General features: G+C 39.8%; 3 protein-coding genes across 3 annotated transcripts in view; 1 reads left to right on the top strand and 2 right to left on the bottom strand.

Annotated features, from left to right (window-relative positions):
* abl1 (c-abl oncogene 1, non-receptor tyrosine kinase) overlaps window positions 1–3,806 on the bottom strand; it is a 33,452-nt gene extending 29,646 nt beyond the window's left edge. Inside the window, exons 1-2 of the mRNA XM_030742488.1 lie at window positions 3,271–3,806; window positions 2,364–2,718 (exon numbers count right to left, since the gene is read on the bottom strand). Of these exons, the coding sequence (XP_030598348.1) occupies window positions 2,364–2,490 (127 nt within the window). The 5' untranslated portion in view covers window positions 2,491–2,718; window positions 3,271–3,806. The remainder of the gene's footprint in view (window positions 1–2,363; window positions 2,719–3,270) is intronic.
* A 1,578-nt stretch (window positions 3,807–5,384) lies between these two features.
* On the bottom strand, window positions 5,385–9,287 carry exosc2 (exosome component 2). Its single transcript, XM_030742782.1, has 9 exons — window positions 9,142–9,287; window positions 8,690–8,791; window positions 8,512–8,557; window positions 8,310–8,399; window positions 8,148–8,213; window positions 7,987–8,055; window positions 7,699–7,875; window positions 6,209–6,337; window positions 5,385–5,789 (listed from the first exon to the last, which is right to left on the bottom strand). The coding sequence occupies exons 1-9, from the start codon at window positions 9,261–9,263 to the stop codon at window positions 5,709–5,711; spliced, it is 882 nt and encodes a 293-aa protein (XP_030598642.1). The 5' UTR covers window positions 9,264–9,287; the 3' UTR covers window positions 5,385–5,708.
* A 1,952-nt stretch (window positions 9,288–11,239) lies between these two features.
* Window positions 11,240–20,440, top strand: part of ric1 (RIC1 homolog, RAB6A GEF complex partner 1) — a 39,031-nt gene continuing 29,830 nt past the window's right edge. Inside the window, exons 1-2 of the mRNA XM_030742835.1 lie at window positions 11,240–11,380; window positions 19,526–19,633. Coding sequence (XP_030598695.1) covers window positions 11,240–11,380; window positions 19,526–19,633 — 249 coding nt within the window. The remainder of the gene's footprint in view (window positions 11,381–19,525; window positions 19,634–20,440) is intronic.

The raw sequence follows: 20,440 nt of genomic DNA, 5'->3' as shown, positions 1-20,440 counted from the left end.
TCAGTGGAAAGCAATCCTGCCGAGGCAATCACAGCGCTAAAAGACACATTTGGTAAACCTATCATTTAGCTAGATGTATAATACACATTCAATTCAATGATTAAAAATCATACTATCTTTTTTTTCTGCAGCCCTCCCATTATTTTAAAACTTTTCTTCTACAATGATAATTTCTGTTGACCTCTCTTTCCACTGATGACTTACATAGGGGGTGCATCCATGTAACAGCCAGTATCAATATCAGTAACACAAAAGATAACCACTATAAGATAAAGTGACATTTACAGATGCCAGTGAGGAATGACTTTGCATCAGTACATAAAAGTTCAAAGAAAGCACGATGAGCTGAAAGGGTACTTATGTAGACTTTGTAAAAATGGGAAACGGATAACAAAATAACATCAGTATCAACACTGGTCATCAGCCATATTGTTATTCTGAACCCTGATATCATCCAAGAATTTCACAATCAACATATGGTCTGCTCTTAAAACAGAAATATTTAATGTAGCAATAATTCACCTCGTTTGATTCTAACCCCTCACTGGATATTATTTAAACATAATAAGAAACATTTATAGACATAAATTAAAATTCCTGCTATCATCCATCTCTTATTTTGATCTTGATTAGAGTCCAAGCCTTCCTGTACCTTTGCTACTTTAACTTGAGCTATTCTGGGCAACACATTTGGCCAAAGACGGTTATTCCCCAAGTCAGACTGGTAAATAATAAGCTACCAATGAACCGAAACAAAACACGAAGTAAGAATTACGTCACCACAGAGTTTTACGAGTAATATTTTTAAACTATGGAAGTCTGCTTTTTGCAATCTGAAACGTGATCTGATCGAGCATCAGGAAACGAAAACAAGAGGCTCAAACCAGCAGTAGCAAAGACACAATTGCAGACTGCTTTAAATGGACTAAAAGATATACGTCCCATCAAACACAAAGATGACACATCTAGGTAATAGATCTATCTCGTGTGTGGTGAGGCTCTGCACCAACAGCATGCCAGTCTTACCCAGAGGCAAACGTGGCTCTCAAAGGTGTGGCGGAACAATGCTTTCCTCGTGCAACTTGAGCTCACTCAGACAAGACCATGAAAATTCATCTGCAACCTCTGATAATCCATTAATCATTGAAGTCTATTTACTACCAAACATTCCTGGACTCACCACTCACATGTCAAGATTTGTTTAAACATGTGTTGGGATTTGGAACCATATTTTCCAAGACAACAATATATTGCATAGAACTTTGAAGCACACACCATATAACACCATGCCGCATAAACACAGGAGGAGGCACTGTTGAGCTTGACCACTACAGAAGCTCCTTTACAGTGTAGGCATCCTTTATAGTTTCTGACTGTTCTTCATTCATGTCATCAGTCAAATACAATGTATGGCTTAGGTGCACCTCCCCTGACAAGACAGCTGTGACTCCATGTTGAGACAGAGCAGCAGACTCTGTCATCTTACAAAGTTCATCTATTTCTTTCTGGTGGAAATAGATCCATTAATGCAAGCATTTTTTGAATCTGTGTCTGAAATTATAAAGTCAGAAAAACACTCAGCATGTTGCACCCATTTGAAAAAGATTTTTTAAAGACTGTGTTGAAGGTTTAAAGGTTTTTCTTATGTCCCCAAGAAGCTCAATAATGTGCAACTAAAAGATTATTTTTTTAAACTTACTAGAATATTGCTTCCATCTTTTTTTAAAAAAAAGGAGAGGAAAATATTATTAGAAACATATATGTCTAATAGACTTTAAGCTACCTCTTGTAAAGTGTTGAGTGTAAACTATTCTCCTGTTGAAATCGTAAAATAAATCATGTTAACTGGTTGAACTAGGCTTGCTAGAAAAAAAATAAGTTCAATTGTTATGCGTCTTGATAGGAGCTATGACAGTCAGTAGTAATCAGCTGTCAGACCGAGAGCAAACAGGTACAGATACATCAAACCAACTATAATGTTTCCCTTTGTTAAGTTTTGACACAAAAATGTCTGCCCTTATTACATAATTCATTTTAGCTTAATTTATTTATTAGTCAATTCTATTATAGTCAACATTTTCCTAAAGATGCAGTGGTTGCTCCAGTTTACCATTTTCACTATGTGACTTACTTCGCTGAAACAATGTGTGTCACAGGCAGGGTCAAGCACAACAAAGAGAGTTTTTATTGTGTTTGATTTCAGGCCAATGCCCACACAAGATATTCAAAAAAGCGTAAAATGCACACTTCTCAACAATCAAGACTTCCCCTATCAAGCAAACCTAATATAGTTTGAGAAATCCTTTTGCTGTCAAAGCACTAAGTAACTTGATAAAAATCTAATTATCAACATTTGATCTTACCGTGCACAGCAAAAACATTACAGAAGGGGCTCCCATGGCGTGACGATTCTTTCTTTGTGCCCTTGATGAAGGCCGGTAAACTGGGTCTCCTCTGGTCCCCTACAAGCTTCCCCGGCTGCTGCCCCATAAGGGCAGGGTGCCAGGCCGCAGCCGGGACTCTCCAAGCTGGACTCAGTTGCCCACCAGTAAAGGAGGAGATTGGGAAACAGCAGGAGTCCCTTCCCCTGGCCCAGGCGCTCCTCTCCAGGAGTTGAGGCAATGGAGGTCACCAATGCAAATCAGTGTTGCTCCAGTATGTCTCTGTTTATCATGCATTAATCGAGCCCGAGTGCTTCACAGAACATTTCACAGAAATCTAGAGAAAAATAAAACAAGATTCAGTGATGATTTCATAACACACAAAGAGATATGACCCTAAAGTCACAATAAAATCCTAGAACTAATGTGTTGGGTAGTTTACATGCCAAGTAACACACTGCATGCTAATCTTAACTCATTTAATTTTAATGTGTTTCACTGTGACTATGTTGTCAGGTGCTTCCTTCAATACATAAATCCGTTTTGCCCTGTTGTATTTAAGTTGCACGTCAACTAAATTGCCTCTTGTTTATGGCTCTTCAAATGAAAACCTATATCCATTAAAAACCTAAATATAATTTAAGCTACAGTCATAGCTATCCAAAAACGTTGTTTTGATAAGCAACAAAACACAAGTGGTAGATTTAAAAATGATTCACGAAGAGAAAATGCAAGAAAAGTAGTGAGTATTGACAGCCATAACCTTTAAAAAATTATAATTTAACCATCAGTAACAGACACTGAAGTGAAAGTCCCACATAAAGCAAACTTTGGCTATAGTTACAAACGCTGTAGGGAGTTAAAAAAAAAAGTGTGTACAGAAACTTACACGGTCACAGAAACATTTATATGGCTTGTTAGCTGGTGATCTTAAGCTAATGTTGACGATAGCCATGAATGCTAACCAACGTCTGCTGGTGGTATGCAGCGCCAGACCCTCAAACGCACACCGAGCAGGCAACAGTTGGCTGTCGCTGGCTCGCTGGAAAGGAAACCGCCGACAAGTGCACTTAAACGTCTCACAAAAACATGATTTGGTCACCACGCTTTTAACACTTTGCAGCTGGTCTTTCCAAAGCCACGGTTGGTTTCAAACTTCCGTGTCCACTTTTCCCGTCTTGCGGAGTTTCTTCCCCTGCGGTACCCGGACCAAGAGGCACTTCAATCAAGGCAAATCGAGGCAACTCAGCCGGCCAGAGAGCGACGACTCTTTCTACAAGTCCTTTTCTCTGTTCACAGTCGCCGAGCTCTTCGTTACCGAAGCCTTGATTCTCGTACTTATTCATCGCTTTCACGTGAAAATCTTAGCAGTAAACTTTGGCCGAGTAGTAGTTGTGTAGCTGGGGCCGCCATACTTCCATATGCAAGGTGGTTTACAGAAATATGTGGGTGGGGCGACGTATGACGTCACGTGCGTGCGTGGGCTAGTGTATGGGGACCAGCGCAAAGGCTCTCAAACTGAGAGAGCAACAACGCTGCAGCCACGCAGAGACAGAAAGAGTGCACTCGGGGGGAAAAGCTGACGGTATACAGAGCAAAGCCGGCTTTTCTAGGCTTTGTGGTGAATACAGTTCATTCACGTACACATTCTGCTGGACTTTATCAAAGCCATACAGAACCCACGGCTCAAGAAGTTGAGCTCAGCTAGGCTACACAGTTTTACGCATAAAAAATTTAAGTACATACAATGTAAAGCATTGGCTTTTTGGCATATTAGTCCATCCAAACACTTGATTCTGTGCTTACAGATAAATTATGCAAAATCTAGCCCAACATCCATCTTACCTTTAAACACCTATTAGAATCAGGGGTGCCATGTTATCAGGACCTCTTTAGGGAGTTAACTTATGACTGTATATAAATATATCTTTTACACAATCTATGGGAACTTATTCACATCTCTAACACATAAATTCTTGTGTTGTGCTGTGCTGTCATGATCCATTTTAAAGGAGGTTATAGACATTACAAGCAAAGAGAAGTGACATGACATAAATAAAATTGGTGTAGTTCAAATAAACACCTTTTATCAATATAAACTCTTTCAGAGATGATCAAATGTTGCTTACCCAAGTGTCTTATTAAGCGACCAAGATTTCTAGTAGATGCATCTGTGTGTGAATTGGAAGATCCTAGGTGACATTGTTCTGGAGAGATTTTCAGAAAAACTTGACCTCTGACCTTGACCCAATTATGGAAAAATAAATGTAGTCAGGTGATCTATGGGCACTGGCCATCTTTCATGCAAATTTGGTATGAATTACTCTGGTAGTTTTGCTGTAATATTAACAAATAGATAAGACATACCAAAAACAATACCCTGTTCCCCCTCCAGGGGCAGAGTTAAAAAGGCAATAATGAAAACATTTTTAAAAAGGTAGTTTTCCAATGTTAAATTGTAAGTTCCACTGTGGCTGAGTGGCATTAGTATTTTATTGCTTAATTCTTCCAGCTGAATTATTAGAGCCCTCCCAATATATAATAGTTTAATGGCCAATAAATGAAAATGTAAAAGGTAAAGAAGAGACAGAAGAAACATCTTCAACCATGTTCTGAATGTTGTTGTTGCATAGTTTGACCACCAAAGGTACTCTTGAACATCCCTGTCAGCGAAAAGTGTTTAGAGCGCCACAAACAGCCAGCTGATCCGTTCAGACTCGGGCAGAGTGTAAATGCCTAATCCACAACTTGTTGTGACAGTAAAACAAGATTATTTTTAAACTGCACTGTTATATCATCTTAGTAAGGAGTCATAAATAACTACATGTAAAGTTCAAGAAATCTTTATGTTTCTTGTGTCTGAAAGAGAAGAAAAGTATCGACCGATGTATCAGATTTCTAAAAATCACCCGATATCGGTATCAGTCACGGTCCAATTCTTAAAGATTTCCAGACATGTTTTTTCCTTGTTCACAGACAGACCACACTGACATATAGTCGACATTTATACAAATAACACAAAATTTATTGTAGTTTGCTTAAACATAACAGATTTGATCAAAAGTGATTCACTATTCTTTAATAAAACACAAGAACAGCTGCTCTAATTATTTGTGAATACTGCACACTTTCAAAAAGTTACACATCCTTTATGTCATCTATTTAAAAAAATAATCTTTACTGGTTTTGTGTAATAAAACAGAAAAAACACATTGGACTTTGACAATTTGGATGCAGCTCTGAGAAAAAAATTCAGCCCTCAGATCGGTGGTCGGGTCACATAGCTGCCTGATGCGTTTTTGTTTTGTGACAAGGCTTTCGGGCTCTTTAACCCTCCTGTTCCAAGAGCTTCTGTTGCGTCAACATTACGGTCTCCTCCATCACCTCTGGTTTTAAGATGTCCTTGACCTACAGAGACAACATAAATCAACATAAAGCAAAAATTGTGCCACATGGTGGATAAGCTACTGATATTATATGCTGATATCAGTGCAAGAGCGATGTGTGCGAGAAGCATGGGTGATTGAGTCATTAGTTCCCCACCCCAAAGGGCAATGAAATCAAGTGTGTCTGTTCCACAACGCAAAAACAGCCGAGTCAAAGCTGAGAACTGCACAATAATTTTCCACTAGTGTTGCCCAGGAGCTGGACATTTACAATATGACCACAAGATGGCACAATAACACAGAAAGGTCTTTTTGTATTGCAATTGCTTTGTAATGACATTGTTTACATATGTGTAACAATAAATATTATTTAAAAAAAAATAAAAAAAAGACTGCATATTATTGAAGCTGAATTAATGACATTATAAAGTATGTTTTTACCTGGTGCTGAAGCGAGGATTCATAGCAGTAGAGAACACTAGTGTCATACAAAAGGACCTTGTGTGCAGCCAGAGCCAGCAGGCAGTTTCTCAACCGTGAAATGACCTCTCGATCCGACAGGCTAACAGGCTGAGAGGACGGAGACAAGAGATGCACAAACAAATAAGCTCCGCGTGTACAGCGGAAACCACAAGCATCCGGAGCATGACATATTTGATGTTTTCTAGCAGAATTAGTTTGAAATGAAACAATTCTACATTTAAGCCCTACCTCTCAGCTTTCATTTGATTAGGCTGACATGAACGACAAAAGAACTCTCAGAGATGCAGACAGCCCCTTTTATAGGTGCCAAATCCTGAGGTCTTTCTAATTAGAGAGATCCACCTGGCAAACAAAAATCCTCTAACACTGTGGAAACAAATCCCTTTCGGTCACTGTCAGAAGCCTTCAGCTTGCAAACAGCTCCAGGTGCCTCATGTCATTTCTTCTAACGGTCTCTCAGACTGCAGTTGCCTAAAACCTGCGTTGCTGAAGCGCTTATTCAGCACAGCAAGTGCAGCTCAATCATATTAAGGTGACTAACTCAGTCAAGGATACCCCCACCTTGATGTTGTTCTGGCCATGTTGAATTCTGCAGGCTGAATGACGAACGTTTTTGTGCATTTGGCTGAATCTGCATGCACAAAGCACTGCTGAATACGTCTGCTTCTGTGAGCAGTAAAATCATTAATTAATGGCAGCGTTCCAGTTCCATTGACAGCCATGCATGCCCAAGCCTCTTTCCAAGTTTTAGTTCATCAGTCCATAAAAATTGGTTCCAGAACTCGGATTGATTTTGCAAACTACAACCAGGCCTTTCCATTTTGAAAAAAAAATAGTTCCTTCTGCTGAATGCTTCGCTTCTCAGCATGTTTTCTCTAGTTAGTTTTTCAGTGCACCCCCCAGGATGAAATTGTCAAACTAACTAGTATATTATCAATACTTTGATATTTTTTTGCTTTTTTGGTGCCCTGCTATCTTCTTCATATGCATGGACATGTGCTCACTCCTCTTTCTGATAGACAGGAATAGCTCAATGAATTTTTAGTAGCCAAGTTGTAAATCACTACTTCAAATTGGGAACTCCAATTTGTGTATAGAAAGAACCGCCACACAATTCTTTCTATATTGATATAAACCTACTTACATGAATGTAGTATACAGTGTTTTATTCCAAACTGAATGTATTAAAGCTGAGAGGAAAAAGCAACACATCTCAAAACGGTCTGAAAGGGGCCAACAAAACATAAATGCTACTAAAAAGAAACAGCTGGAGGAACATTTTGAAACTAATTAGGGTAAACGGCAACAGGTCAGTAACAGTAACAGAAAAAAGATGGTGCTCAAAAACATGGATATCAAAATCCAATTTTTAGCCAGAAATTATTAACTCTTCCATTTAAATTAATGTGTGTATTGATCACTAATACAACTGTGAAATACTGTGTTACCTCCAGGCTGGTGTAGAAACCCCCAGCTTCCTCTTCCTGTTGCCCCGGTGTGGGATACAACCACACAAAGCCATTATTCCCCAGAATAATGGATGCACCGCACGGGAGGTTGTGGAAATGTGTTTTCTGCCTCTTGATCAGAGAAGGGGAAAGCTGGACCAGCACTCCTTGACCCAACTGATGATCAGAGGAAGTAGAAGCAGGGTGTTAGGTAAAATGAGGATAACAACTGAGAACAAGTGCTTGAGATGTATCATTGTAGCTAAACTTTCCAGATGTCTAACTTACTTTTCCATACTTTAAACTACGAGTGTGAAGTGACAGGGCTCCATCTGAGAAGACAGACTGTACCTCTGCCTGAAACCAAAGGAAAAGGGCAACACAGATTATATAAATGGGAATAAAATCACTGGGCAGCCAATGAGACATTATAATAAAGTCTGAAGTACACTGATGAGATCTCCCTCCTGAAGATATTCTCTCATGGTGAGCTCATCTTCTGCTGATCTTCTCCTCTATAAAAAAGAATAATAATAAAAAATAAAATATTAAGTTTGCTACTTTGGCCAATGTTGTTTTCTCCCATTAAATCAAATTTTCTATCATCTCACCAGCTCTCCTCCTGGCAGGTTTACAGAAGACAACAAGAGAACAGAGTCCAGCCGGGAGTTTGTCTCTACCTTCCATCTTTTCTGCTGTACCTACATATATTAAAGGATAAAGTCACAGAGACCAAAATGAAAACAGTCTATTGTAATTGTTGACTATTATGATAATGACAGAGGACACGTGAGAAAAGACACTGGGCATTACCTCTGTGATTCTGCCAACAACAACATCTCCAACCTCACCGTTAAACCTGCAATCAGAGAACATACCACATTAGGACTACATAAATCCCGAAAAAGCTGCAGTCCACAATCTAAGCATAAGCACCACACAAGCCCACACAAGTCTCTGACTGTGAATGTTTCAGAGTTCAGTCACTCACCTGGTCTTAAGTGGTCTCACACAGATTAGTTTGTCTACCCTCTGCACCTCTCCGGCGACTGAAGCTGTCAACTTGTCTTCATCAACGTAGGTGCCATGACCCCTGAGGATAGATGGTATATAGCACAGGTTCAGAAAAACATAGCCAAAAAAAAAAAACAAAGAGAAAGTTAAATGTGGCATCCAGGGGTCGCACAAAACAATGTTACAATTTAACTGACTAGAGTCGTCATCAGAAATAGACTTACTGTGTATCAATTTGGAAGGTGCCAAATGAGACAGGCTGACTTTATATTCAAAATCTTTCATAAACTGCTCACCAGGGACTAGCTGTCGCCTGCAGCTGTTTGTTTTTTAATTAGCTTTATAAGCCAGATACCAGAAGAAGAGGACTCGAAGACTAGCGCGCTCCTACGTTTGGTTGCTTTTCCATAGTTAAAAACCAGCGCCTACCTCATGAAACCAGTGTCTGAAGTGATAACATCACCCGGCACGACCAGATCTTTTCGGTCGGGAGCAGAAATTGATAGCGACACAGTTTTTCCAATAGTCGGTAATCTCATATCTGCAGCCATGCTTCTTCATCTGCTTCTTCTTCTCTTCAGTTTTTGGCAGTTTGCGTAACTAATAAGAGTTTTACCGCCACCTACTGACGAATTGTTTTTTGTTTTTTTTGTTTTTATGGCTAAATGTAGTTTTTAAAACCATTTTGTTCAACAACATGTAGAAAGTGTAATATATACTGTAGCCTGCATCTGTGTTATTAGTGAATCATTTGAGAAAACCTACATGCAGTAAGTGTGTATGGGAAAACAAGCAAGAAACTCATAATACTACATAATTCTTCATCATCTTCTTCTTCTCCTCCTTCTTTTGGCTGCACCCTTTAGGGGTCGCCACAGTGGATCATCTGCCTCCATCTCACCCTATCCCTAACATCCTCCTCTGTCACACCAACCCTCTGCATATCCTCCTTCACTACATCTATGAATCTCCTCTGTGGTCTTCCTCTTCCTCTACCTCCATATTCAGCGTCCTTTATCTAATATTTCCACTATCCCTCATCTGCACATGTCTTAACATCTTCAGCTCTGCAACCTCCAGCTCGACCTCCTGTTGTCTTGTCAGTGCCATCATCTCCAAAGCAAACATCAGAGCAGGTCTCACTGTAAACTTTCGCTTTCACTGTTGCTGCTGTCATTTTGTCACCCTGACTCTCATCTCCATCCGCTCCACCCTGTCTGCACTCTCTTCTTCTTCTTTTTTATCCATTGTCCATTGACTCCATGTATTTAAACTCATCTATCTTCACTACCTCTCCTCCTTGCATCTTCACTATTCACATACACGTATTCTGTCTTGCTTCTACTGGCGTTCATTCCTCTTCTCTCCAGAGCATACCTCCACCTCTCCAGGCTCTCTTTTACCTCTTCTCCAATCTCACTGCAGATCATGGTGTCATCTGTGAATATCACAGTCCATGGAGACTCCTGCCTGCTCATCTGTCAGTCTGTTCATCACCACTGTAGACAAGAAGGGGATCAGAGTTGATCCCTGATGTAATCTCTGATGTAACCCCCACTTTTGAATCCCTCTGTCACTCCTACCTCACCACTATCTCAGTGTCTTCATACACGTCCCACACCACACTCACACTTCTCTGCCACTCCTGACTTCCTCATGCAGTACCACAGTTCCTCTCTTGGCACCCTGTCATATGCTTTTTCTAGATCCACAAAAACACAGTGAAACTCCTTCTGACCTTCTCTATACTTCCCCATCACAAGCTCATGCACATATATGCTGATTTTAAAAGAAAATAGCAAATCTAATGTTAATAATGCCTGCTCAGTTAAAGACACTGGTATATGGAAAGCGGTGCTCGTAAAAATCCTCATATTTTATTACATTTGTAGCACAGTTAAAAGCAATTGTTTTCCCCAGTAGTTTCAATTTTCACCACCAGATGTCAGCATCGAGCCAAGCTGCCGTCACCGCCACCTGGGCTCGCATAACGGAGAGGTGACGTCAGATGTCAACAGGACACAAACTTCCCCGTCTCAGCCAATCAGCGTTCAGTCAGACAGACTCTTGGAAAGATGGCGACGGTGAGGCGCAGAGGAGTGAAAACTGGACGCTTTGCAGTTACTAAACGCCGCAGATCCGCACACCGTTAGGACTCGCACGGCACCGGGAGTGGAAGTTAATCGGTCCGCTCGAATCGGAACCCGATGTTTGGCGGCGTATGGTGACGCCCGCGGATCTGCGTGCTGTTGTTTTCGGTTGCACAGTCGCTGCCTCGGACTGCTCATTAGCTTCAAGTTGGAAAGCCATCGCTAGCCCGGGGCTAGCCGTGTAGCTCCGTCGGCTGTTTGGAAGCTGTATGGCACCCTTAGCCGGTGTTAACACTGACTTGTACATACCTTTTATGATATTTTTGTATTTCTGGAGCCGCTCATGAGTCACCTGGATTAAATATTCCACTTCAGGAGGAACAGGGGGCCACAGACGACTTGGCATTGCAGCACCGAGGCGGAGTGAGTTTGCCGTCATGTATTTTCTAACCGGCTGGCCACGGAGGCTGCTTTGTCCGCTGAGGAGCGAAGAGGAGCCCTTCTACATCCAGCCTAGCTCCCAGCGGTTTTACTTCGCTCTGCTGTCAGAGACGCAGCTCAGCGTCTGGTTTAGTCGGGTGAGTAGAGCCTCGGTTCAGTCCTGAAACTCAGCTGACAAAAACAACAACGCTAGCTAAAAATTTCGATCTGGTTTACTCAGTTTTAAAGCTGCTTTTCCAACTCCATCCGCAGTCATATTCATTTCAAACGCATTGCAGTATAGGGCGATAACCTTATTTGCCTCTCCTTCATGTTTTATAAATGTCAATAAACACGGGAAGAAACAATAGTGTCTCTACATGATGAGCAGCGCAAACTACTTTTTTTATTTTTTTTATTTTTTTTTTACCTTGACGTGTTGGCAGTCCTTTCCACGTATACACCTATCAGACGGCAGGTGAACCTGTTACACATCATTATACGTGCATGAGTTGTCATTCATTTCTGAAGTTCAAACAATAATTTGACAGCAAATTGAAGCACATGGACTGATGTTTACCAGATAAACGCTTGAGCAGTTGATTTTAGAGTTCCCAATGTTAAATTGTGTATTTTGATAGATGCACTGGTACTTCTATAACTACAGGTCTCATTTATACAGCGCTTTTACTTGAGGTTGGGGTGCGGGTTCAGTATTTTTGGAGTGGAGAAGTCAGGGATCGATCCACCAACCTTCTGGCTGGAAGACCACCTGAGCCACAGCCACCTCCTGAGCTCTACTTATTTGTATTACACTGAAGGTCAAAGGTTAAGTTATAGTCAACAAAACATTTGTAAGCTCAAGAGAAGGCTGGAGATTTCAGGCTGCTGCAGTTACAAAAAAAAGTCAACAATTATCTCAGCACAGTAATTGAGCTGTTTATTTTGCATGTCACGTCCACAAATGCATCACTCAGTAGAAAGATTTCATAGGGACTTGAAAACAAGTTGCTTTTCTCTGAATAGCATCTGTTTAGCTTGGGAGTGGGTATTTAATTTTTCCAAGGGGCTACATGAGAAACTGGGATGTTGTGGAGGACTACACCAATACGATGAACTCAGTGTTAATTTTATCTCTTTATAACCTTATTGGTGGTTTTAAATTATGGTGAATCATTTCAGTATTTATCAGGAAGGTTATTTTATTTTGTCTTTTACCTATGATTTTTTTTTATTTTTATTTTTTTACACATAAAAGTGTCAACCTGCTGTGATGAAACTGGTTCCATAACAAAACACTGACCTGTTGCAAGCGCATCCAAATCATCTGGCTTAATTGACTCCACTCAGTTCACTGGTCTAGAGCCAAGGGAGCAGTGACTGTGAGGTGCACGGTAACGACATAAACAGGACTGACCAGATGGTGATGTGACATTTAAAATCGAATTTGGAAGGACAAACTGCAGAAATTAACGGTAGGTCAGCAGTTTGTCAAAGAGATGAATGCTTTATTGGCTATCTGTTCTTCGAGAGAAATGCCAAGGAAAACATCGAGGACTTGCTTGAGAAGAAGTAAGGAATGGTTGGGACAGATCATTTAGAAGTCGAATAACGTAAAAAGTAGTGGTGAATTCAGTACAGAAAATTATACATTTTGAGTCACTGCCGGTGGAATTTAGGTGGTGTTTGTGGCTTCCTCATACTAACTAATGTTTCTCTGTTATTTGTTTTCATCTAGCTTTAAGAAAAAAAAATGCAGAGTGTGGTTTCTCTTTCATTTGATTCTAGGTAACTTCTGTACCTTCAAAGATCAGCTTTCGATACCGTGGAAATCCAGAATGGGTTACGACATTTTTGGCATGCCTCCATTTAAGTATTATCATCAAAATGATTCAGAATATTTTGAAATCTGCTGTCTTGGCCTCAGGTCTCTGAGAGTTTTTCCATAGTGACATGGAGAGGAAGCATTTGACTGGTTCTATAATCTGCAGTTGGGTGCATTGTTTACAATAGCCTGTGTTCCAAACACACAGTCTGTATATTATTGAGTTGTGGCAACAATGGATAAGGGTCGCTGTTAATTTCCCGAGACCTGCACAGGATGTGACCTCATTTTGTTTCCCCTCTTTCTTAAGAGCTTTGCCTGTCTGCAAGTGTCCGTGGGCATCCAGGCAAAGGAATGTGGATTAGAGGGACATCTTCCTCTTGATATGCGCTTGTCACACCTACTAAGTCCATTATGTCTTTCAACTTCTCTGTATAGTCTAGGGGTTCTCAGACGCTGGGGTGGACCCCACCAGACCCACTGCCAGAGGGCATGGGCAATCAGGGGAAAAAATAATTTAGATATATTTTTTTGATTTTCTCAGATAAAAGTAGACATTTTTGTTACTCTATATGGACCATCATGCTTACATTCATAATAAAGGTACTTTCAGCTGCTCCCTTATTTTTCCCAAGGGGGTGCTACATCAGATGGATACACTGTGTTTTGATTTAGCACAGTTTTCTGACTGATATAACCCTCCCATTTGTCCAGGCTTGGTACTGGCACAAGGAGTATTCTAACTTGTGACCTTCTGAGCCTGGGGTTTTGTCTCCAGGGATCAGGAATATTTCACATGTAAGGTGAATGTGTTAACCACTACACCACCAAACCGCTCTGTATTTGATGAACCCCTAAATGCCTGAGCCAGGAAAAACTCTAATTTTAGTGGATGATGGTAGAATCTTTCTATAACAGCAATACGTCTTTCTGCACTGATTCCAACTAAAGCCTCATCACATACATGTAATGCTGTAATATGTCAAAAATGAATATTTCTGTTGTGGTTCATGTCAAAACATGACTCATTTCATCAACAGTAGATACTGTCCACATCTGATTTATTATTTTTTGCTTCATGCTTCCTTTCAAAACCCCTTTTTATGTTGCTCGCATGCCTTAAGATGATTGTAAATCTTTCATTTTCCTTCCCCGTTTTCCCATTTCTTTTTGATTATTTTCCCATCAATTTTTCATCCCATCCAATGTTTTAGTTTAAGTGTGTCAGCCTGCCACAGCTGTATATGTTGTATGTGTAGAGCACCATATTTGGAAAAATAATCACTTAATTAGGCTCACATATAATCAAAATTCATTCTGTGTGTGTTATCATTCATCCCCCTGTGGGATTTCTCTCGTTACACCACCTGACTGCATGTAATTGTGGTGGTACATGGGAAATGGAAATGCTGGGGAAGTCACTCACTCGTCCTCTGTAAGCTATTTCAGTTGTAGTTCAGCTAGAACAGTTTGTATGTGTTGTTTATTTGGGAAGTCTCGAAGGCCCATCTTTCTTCTGGTTGCTCTCAGTGTGTTGTGTTGGACGGTAAACCCGCCTTCCTGCAGGGCTGAGTGATGCAGCCATTTTCCAGATATGAAAAATATCCTGAAAAGTGCACCAACTGCATCCTTGATTGATGGTTTAACATTATTTCTGACATTAATTTGTTTTGCTCTTTACATTGAATTCACATTAAGATTGAAGCGTTTCAAATTGTGACGCTGTAAGAAATCCAAACATTCTTAATGTGGTTTTAATTTTTTGTAATTATAGAAATGCTAACAAATTCAGACAGTAGAGGGAACATGAGGGCTCCTATACAGTTCTTAGTAAACTGTTAATTTATGCAGCTGCAGAGAAGGAGCACAATGAGTTTGTAATATTTAATTCATAAACAAATTTGAATTTATATAATGTAGAATAGCTGCCAACAACGGCATACAGTGTGTAGCTAATAGTCTACTTCAATATTTAAAATGCATGGTTTTTAAGAAGATAGTTTTCCATATGCTAGGTCTTTCCAGAGTGTGTCCTAGTAAAGCATGTCACCTTGGTGCTGATCAGCTGTTTGGTTGTAAACATAGACAGTATAAAAGATGGATGATGCCATGTCACGCATTGGTGTTGTTATGAAGCCTTGAGCACGTAGCCACCATGGTGTTTAGAAACCTGACTTGACAAGGGCGAGACCTGACTGAGAAACTGAGGGACACTGCACGCTCATAAGGTAGCAGCTTGTGATTGTCAAGTTGTTATCCAATGTGTGCATATCCTGGATTATCCTACTTTCTGACTCCTACAGGAGATTTATACTTCTGTATTAAATCTCCGCCCATAGGTATGTTGTAAGCCCTTCTGAAACCCTACACTGTAACCTGATGTCCAATTCCCATAAAAATTTTAACTCCATGTAGCATTGATGCAGCTCACACAGGTATACATTTTGGCCTTTTGCGTAGGCTCTACATAGATTCACCGCAGAAGTATAAATAAGCCCATAAACTCATCAGGAAAGTGTTGACTGACTTCTCAGAGCAAGGGAGATTAGGGCCATTTTTCCATAGACTTTTATACAACTGAAAGTATTTTTACAGCCACAGGAGTCGCCCCCTGGTGACCATTAAAATGAATGCAGTTAAAGGCACTTAAGTGTTGGCTTCACTTTTTAAACCCAGAAGCTAAGGCCATATTTTATACTTTCTATGGTCGTAAAGTTGAAATCAATACTAATTTGTGTTCATACGGGCTGTATCTGTAATAAAGGCAGTGTTTTCTTTCTTTTTTCTTTTTCTTTTTTTTTTAAATCAAATGTAGAGGTAAGTCTCACACTGCAAGGATACTTAGAAAGTGCAGGCATCCACCAAGGCCAGTGTTGTATCTCTGGGTTTTTTATTTTTTTTAAGTGATCTGGATCTACACTGAAAATTTGTCCAGGTAGTTTTGTCTAGTTTTGCCAGTTGACTGCCTGATGGCGAATACTGAAAGTAAAGACTAACCTCATTGTAATAGTTTCCTTTAAAATCCAGCGTGTTGGCGTACAAAAACAAAATTAACTATTGCGCTGCCATCATTTTAACTCTTAATTCTATTTAGCTGAGTTTAGCTTGTCTTAATGAGGAGCGAGGTTTCTGTTTCCTTTCTGTTTCCATCTGGTTCAGGTGTCATTGGCATGATTAAATTTTAATTCTATGAAAGCGACACCATACAGTGAGTAGATACCGGCACTAAAGTTGCACAGCTGTTATTACATTACTGCTTTACCTGACCATAGTCAGTGTCCTGTTTTTACTGTAATGGCAAACCTTGCTATATTTCACTGGAAACAAGATCGTTTGGCCTAATTTAAAAGACTCAGAGCCACCATAAGCACTTCAGAAAATGTTTTCAAATGCTTATGGTGCAGTTTGTGTGTATGGAAGGACAGGTTCAACCAATTCAAAGAGGTCATCAGAGTGAAGCCCATTTATAAAAAGCTTGATTACTACTTTCATTGGCAGTGCTGCATGCCAGAAAATAAAATCACTTGGCAGTCATATTTTTGTTGCAAGCCTTAGCATCCATTATTTTTGATGTTTTGTGCTGTTATTGTTGAATGAATGAATTATACTGTGCCAGGTGTTTTGGTCTCAAGAAATGTATTTCACTGTCTTTTACCAGCACTTCTCTTCAGCTGCTGTTTGATAACTTGCAGATTTATTGGTTGAAGTTTCACATTTTTTTAAGCTGTTGGTTAGTGCTTTTTATTTTGCTGCAGACAGAGTAAGATGGGGCAAAATAAGGGCAACAGCCTCAAGAAAACCATTTTGGTTATAAATTTATGTACACACATTATGGGCATGAATTTCATGGTAATTTAGGGCTTTTAATGATCTATTTGAACTGCTCTTTTTTTTTTTTTTTTTTTTTTTTAAAGGGTGGAATGATTGTATAGCACACATCTTTAATGAGTTAAAAAATAAACAAACAAGAATTGGGTACAGAAGTTTAAATTTATTTTGGATTTTCTCTAATCCGCACAGAGTCAAAAGGATACAGATGGCTCAAATATATATATACACACACCCTCTCACTAATATTTGGTTAAATGTTCCTTAGCAAGTTGCACCTCGCCCATATGCTTTTAGTAGCCATCAACAAGCTTATAATTGTGGCTGGATATTTGACCACTCTTCTTGGCAGAGTTCATTTAAGAGTTTATTTAAATTGGTTGGTTTCATTTTTCAGTAGGGTTGAGGTTAGGGCTTTGGGCAGCTTAATGTTTGCCTGCTTTATCCATTCCATAGGTTTTGATGTGTGTTTCGGATCTTTGTCACATTTCAACTGTGAGGTGAAGTTAAAGAATTTGGAGGTAGTTCTTTCTTCATTATTCTATCCAGTTTGTGCAATGTACCAATACCACTGGTAGCAAAACGGCTCCAGAGCATGATGCTACCACTACCATGCTTGATAGCTGGTATAGTGTTCTTAGGTTTGAAAGCCTGACCTTTACTCCTCCAAACATACCTTTTGTCATTGTGGCTAAATAGCTCATTCTTTGTCTCATCTGACTATTGGCCTTGTTTGTGTGGACAGCTGCAAATTTCCGTCAAGCTTGAGGGTGTCGATTTTGGAGCAGGAGCTTCTTTCTTAATTGGCACCCTTTAACTTCATGGTGATGTAAAACTTGTCGCTGGTATTCCAGCAGTTTCCAGTTCATGGTTGAATTGAGCTTTGGTGGTTCCTTAACATCCTAACCAATTTCCTAAAACCTGAGGATCGGGGTCTTCGTCCAGACCTTACATTAGCTAATTAGCTTTCTTGTGTTAAACTCTAAATGCCGTGCCCACTTGCTAATTGAGTTATGGTGAACAGTTAGGCCTGAATTAGGCCTGACTTCTGCCTCGGGTCTTCGTCATTACCAATTATCCCCTGGCAATGACCCTCTGAAGCCCACGCGGTAATGTAACTACACATCCACAAGAATTGTGGATGTGTAGTTACATTTCTCCAGAGGTGCACGTCAGGTTACGTCCTGTGCGTAAGGTTCAGAGGGGATTTCTGGTTATGCATGTAGGACAAACGCAGAACTCTTAATTCAGGCCTTATTTGATAGTTCCTTTTACATATAAACCAGAAGAGTTACACTTACATTATCATGCATTTAACGTGTCCGAAAGCATCGTTTCCTTCCACCAATGGGTTTGCAGAAATCACGTAAAAAGCGTACACAACAAAAACATTATAATCCAGATGTTTTATTGAGCCGATCAGCTGCTTAAAACATTTCCTACGTTCAAATATCCGTCATCACTTTGTCAGCATGACAAGACCTCTCACAGCTCCTGGGATATTATGTTTAATAGGAAGCCCGAAATTGTCCCTTTGAGGTTCCCGCTTCCTGTTCTCTCTGGTCGCCACTTTTCTTTCTGTAACCCCGCAAAATCAAGCGTGAACAGGACCATTGCAAGATTGCGCGTGCATGAAACTGGCCATGTCTGGTGGCAGATTGCAAATTGCTGTGAAATAATACTATAGTGCAGTGATCTAGCAAGAGGAAGTATGAGTCTGGTAGTTGCGATTGGGTGGAGTGTGAGGGGTGCACACCCGCTTGCTAATTGCAGTGATAGAAGAGTTCTTATAGCAAACTGCTGAAATTCTCAGCCTGGCGCAAGATGACCTCAGCATGGCACAGCGCCGGGCGATCAACCGCTGGCTAGAACCCTGGAGTGTGTGCATATATTTGAGGATGTATATATAACTTTGATTTTGTGTGGATTAGAGAAAATTCAAAATAAATTCTAACTTGTGCAATTCTGTTTTTTAAAAATGATGTTTGCTAAACAATCATTCCACCTGGCAAAATAACATTTCAAAGAAACCATTAATAGTCCAAAGTTACCATGAAGTCCATGCTCGTAATGAGTGTATGTAAGTTTACCCACAACTGCAGTCTGTCTGCTTTGCATGATATAAGCAGCCTCTACATGCTTTTGTTTAATCAGTAGGAATATATCTTTCACAGTCCATGGGCCTCACTAGGTAGGAGATTCTTTTGGCATCACTCAGGCATTATAGTCATCCCATTTTTGGAAAAGAATTTCAAATCAAATCTGTTTTTTGTTTTTGCCAAATACCCACCATTTGAGGAAATAAATCATTCTCAACAAATCCCCTTCCAGCACACTGGCTGACAAATATATCCTTATAGATTATCTCTGTCAATCACAACCAGCAGGATTAATAACGCTGCTCTCATAATGTCACATTGGCATTGTTTACTGGGCTGCAGGATTTTTTTTTTTTTTTTTTGGTGATGAATGGGTTTCTGGATATCACAAAGCACATTTTCAGCCATTTTGTTATATTCCATTATAATTACTTGATGCAAGTGCAATGCTGTGTTCTTTTGTAGCTCCTGTTTTAGTTTAAATATTGAATCAGATGATTTTGACCTCCAGAGCTCACTTTCTATCCCATATTTCTGTTTCCCACCCACAGCCCAGTGTTTTGATAGTCAGCTATATTGAGTCTGCAAAGGCGGCGGCTCAGTTTGGCTTCTACCAGAAAGCAGAATGGAAACCAGACGACTCAATGATAGCTGTGGCGGTAAGTACAGCATTTGGCAATGTCAAGTCATATTTGCAATTTGACTGATCAGTTCACATTCTTTACAAAGTTCTGTTAGTGCAAAACACTACAGTGTACTTGTGTACTAACTGCAGAAATGGTTACCTTTTGAGTGCAGTTTTGACTGTGTTCCTCTGGCAAAAGAGTGTCACTTCATAATTGGATTAAACTTCATGACATATTCTTCAGACATTTTATCTTGAAGTGGTACAGAACAGCCATATATCAGAATAATATCCTGGTTAAGCAGAGTTTTGGCTCACAATGAGTCTTTAAGCTTTCTGCACACATAAGCACGACTGGTTCTCATACAGTTAATGCAAAGAGTCTGTGTTGCCGATTTCTTTCTCTTTTTTTTTTAGGCCATTTGATAAACTAAAAAAAGTTAAGTCACCTTTTGATGCAAGATCAAAACCTCTTCAGTGGGCAGAAAAAAAAACTGTTAAAACAAGTGAATTAAAAGGAAAATAATGCTGTGTAAGATTGATAACTGTTGCATCTTAGGGGTGGGCAATATTGCCTCATAATTATATTCTAATATTTCAAGAAAATTTGCATTAATGATTTTTCTGACAAGATAGAAAAAATGAACAATGTTTTATTGATGCTTGCAGGCAGCATCATTTATTAGTGTAAATAAAGGAAGAGCTTTTTTCTTGTTTTCCAGTGAGCTACTTTCATTAGTGACATACTTGCTAATTTGAAGTGAGAATCTATTGAAACAAGGTTCCAGCAGCAGCATTTCACTGCAATAGCAGTGACACAGCATTATATCCAGTAACACAG

This window comes from Archocentrus centrarchus, chromosome 12 (genome assembly GCF_007364275.1).
Source record: "Archocentrus centrarchus isolate MPI-CPG fArcCen1 chromosome 12, fArcCen1, whole genome shotgun sequence".
Taxonomy (NCBI): Eukaryota; Metazoa; Chordata; class Actinopteri; order Cichliformes; family Cichlidae; genus Archocentrus; species Archocentrus centrarchus.
The sequence above is the reverse complement of the archived record's forward strand: the minus strand, read 5'-3'. Positions and strand labels throughout refer to the sequence as shown.

What these genes read in the sequence shown, in the direction of transcription:
- exosc2 (XM_030742782.1), bottom strand. Translation starts at nt 9,263, where the DNA reads ATGGCTGCAGATATGAGATTACCGACTATTGGAAAAACTGTGTCGCTA. An exon ending in TCAGACACTGGTTTCATGAG is followed by an intron (nt 8,792 to 9,141) that starts GTAGGCGCTGGT and finishes ATCTATCCTCAG; the next exon opens with GGGTCATGGCACCTACGTTG. An exon ending in TTGTTGGCAGAATCACAGAG is followed by an intron (nt 8,400 to 8,511) that starts GTAATGCCCAGT and finishes TAATATATGTAG; the next exon opens with GTACAGCAGAAAAGATGGAA.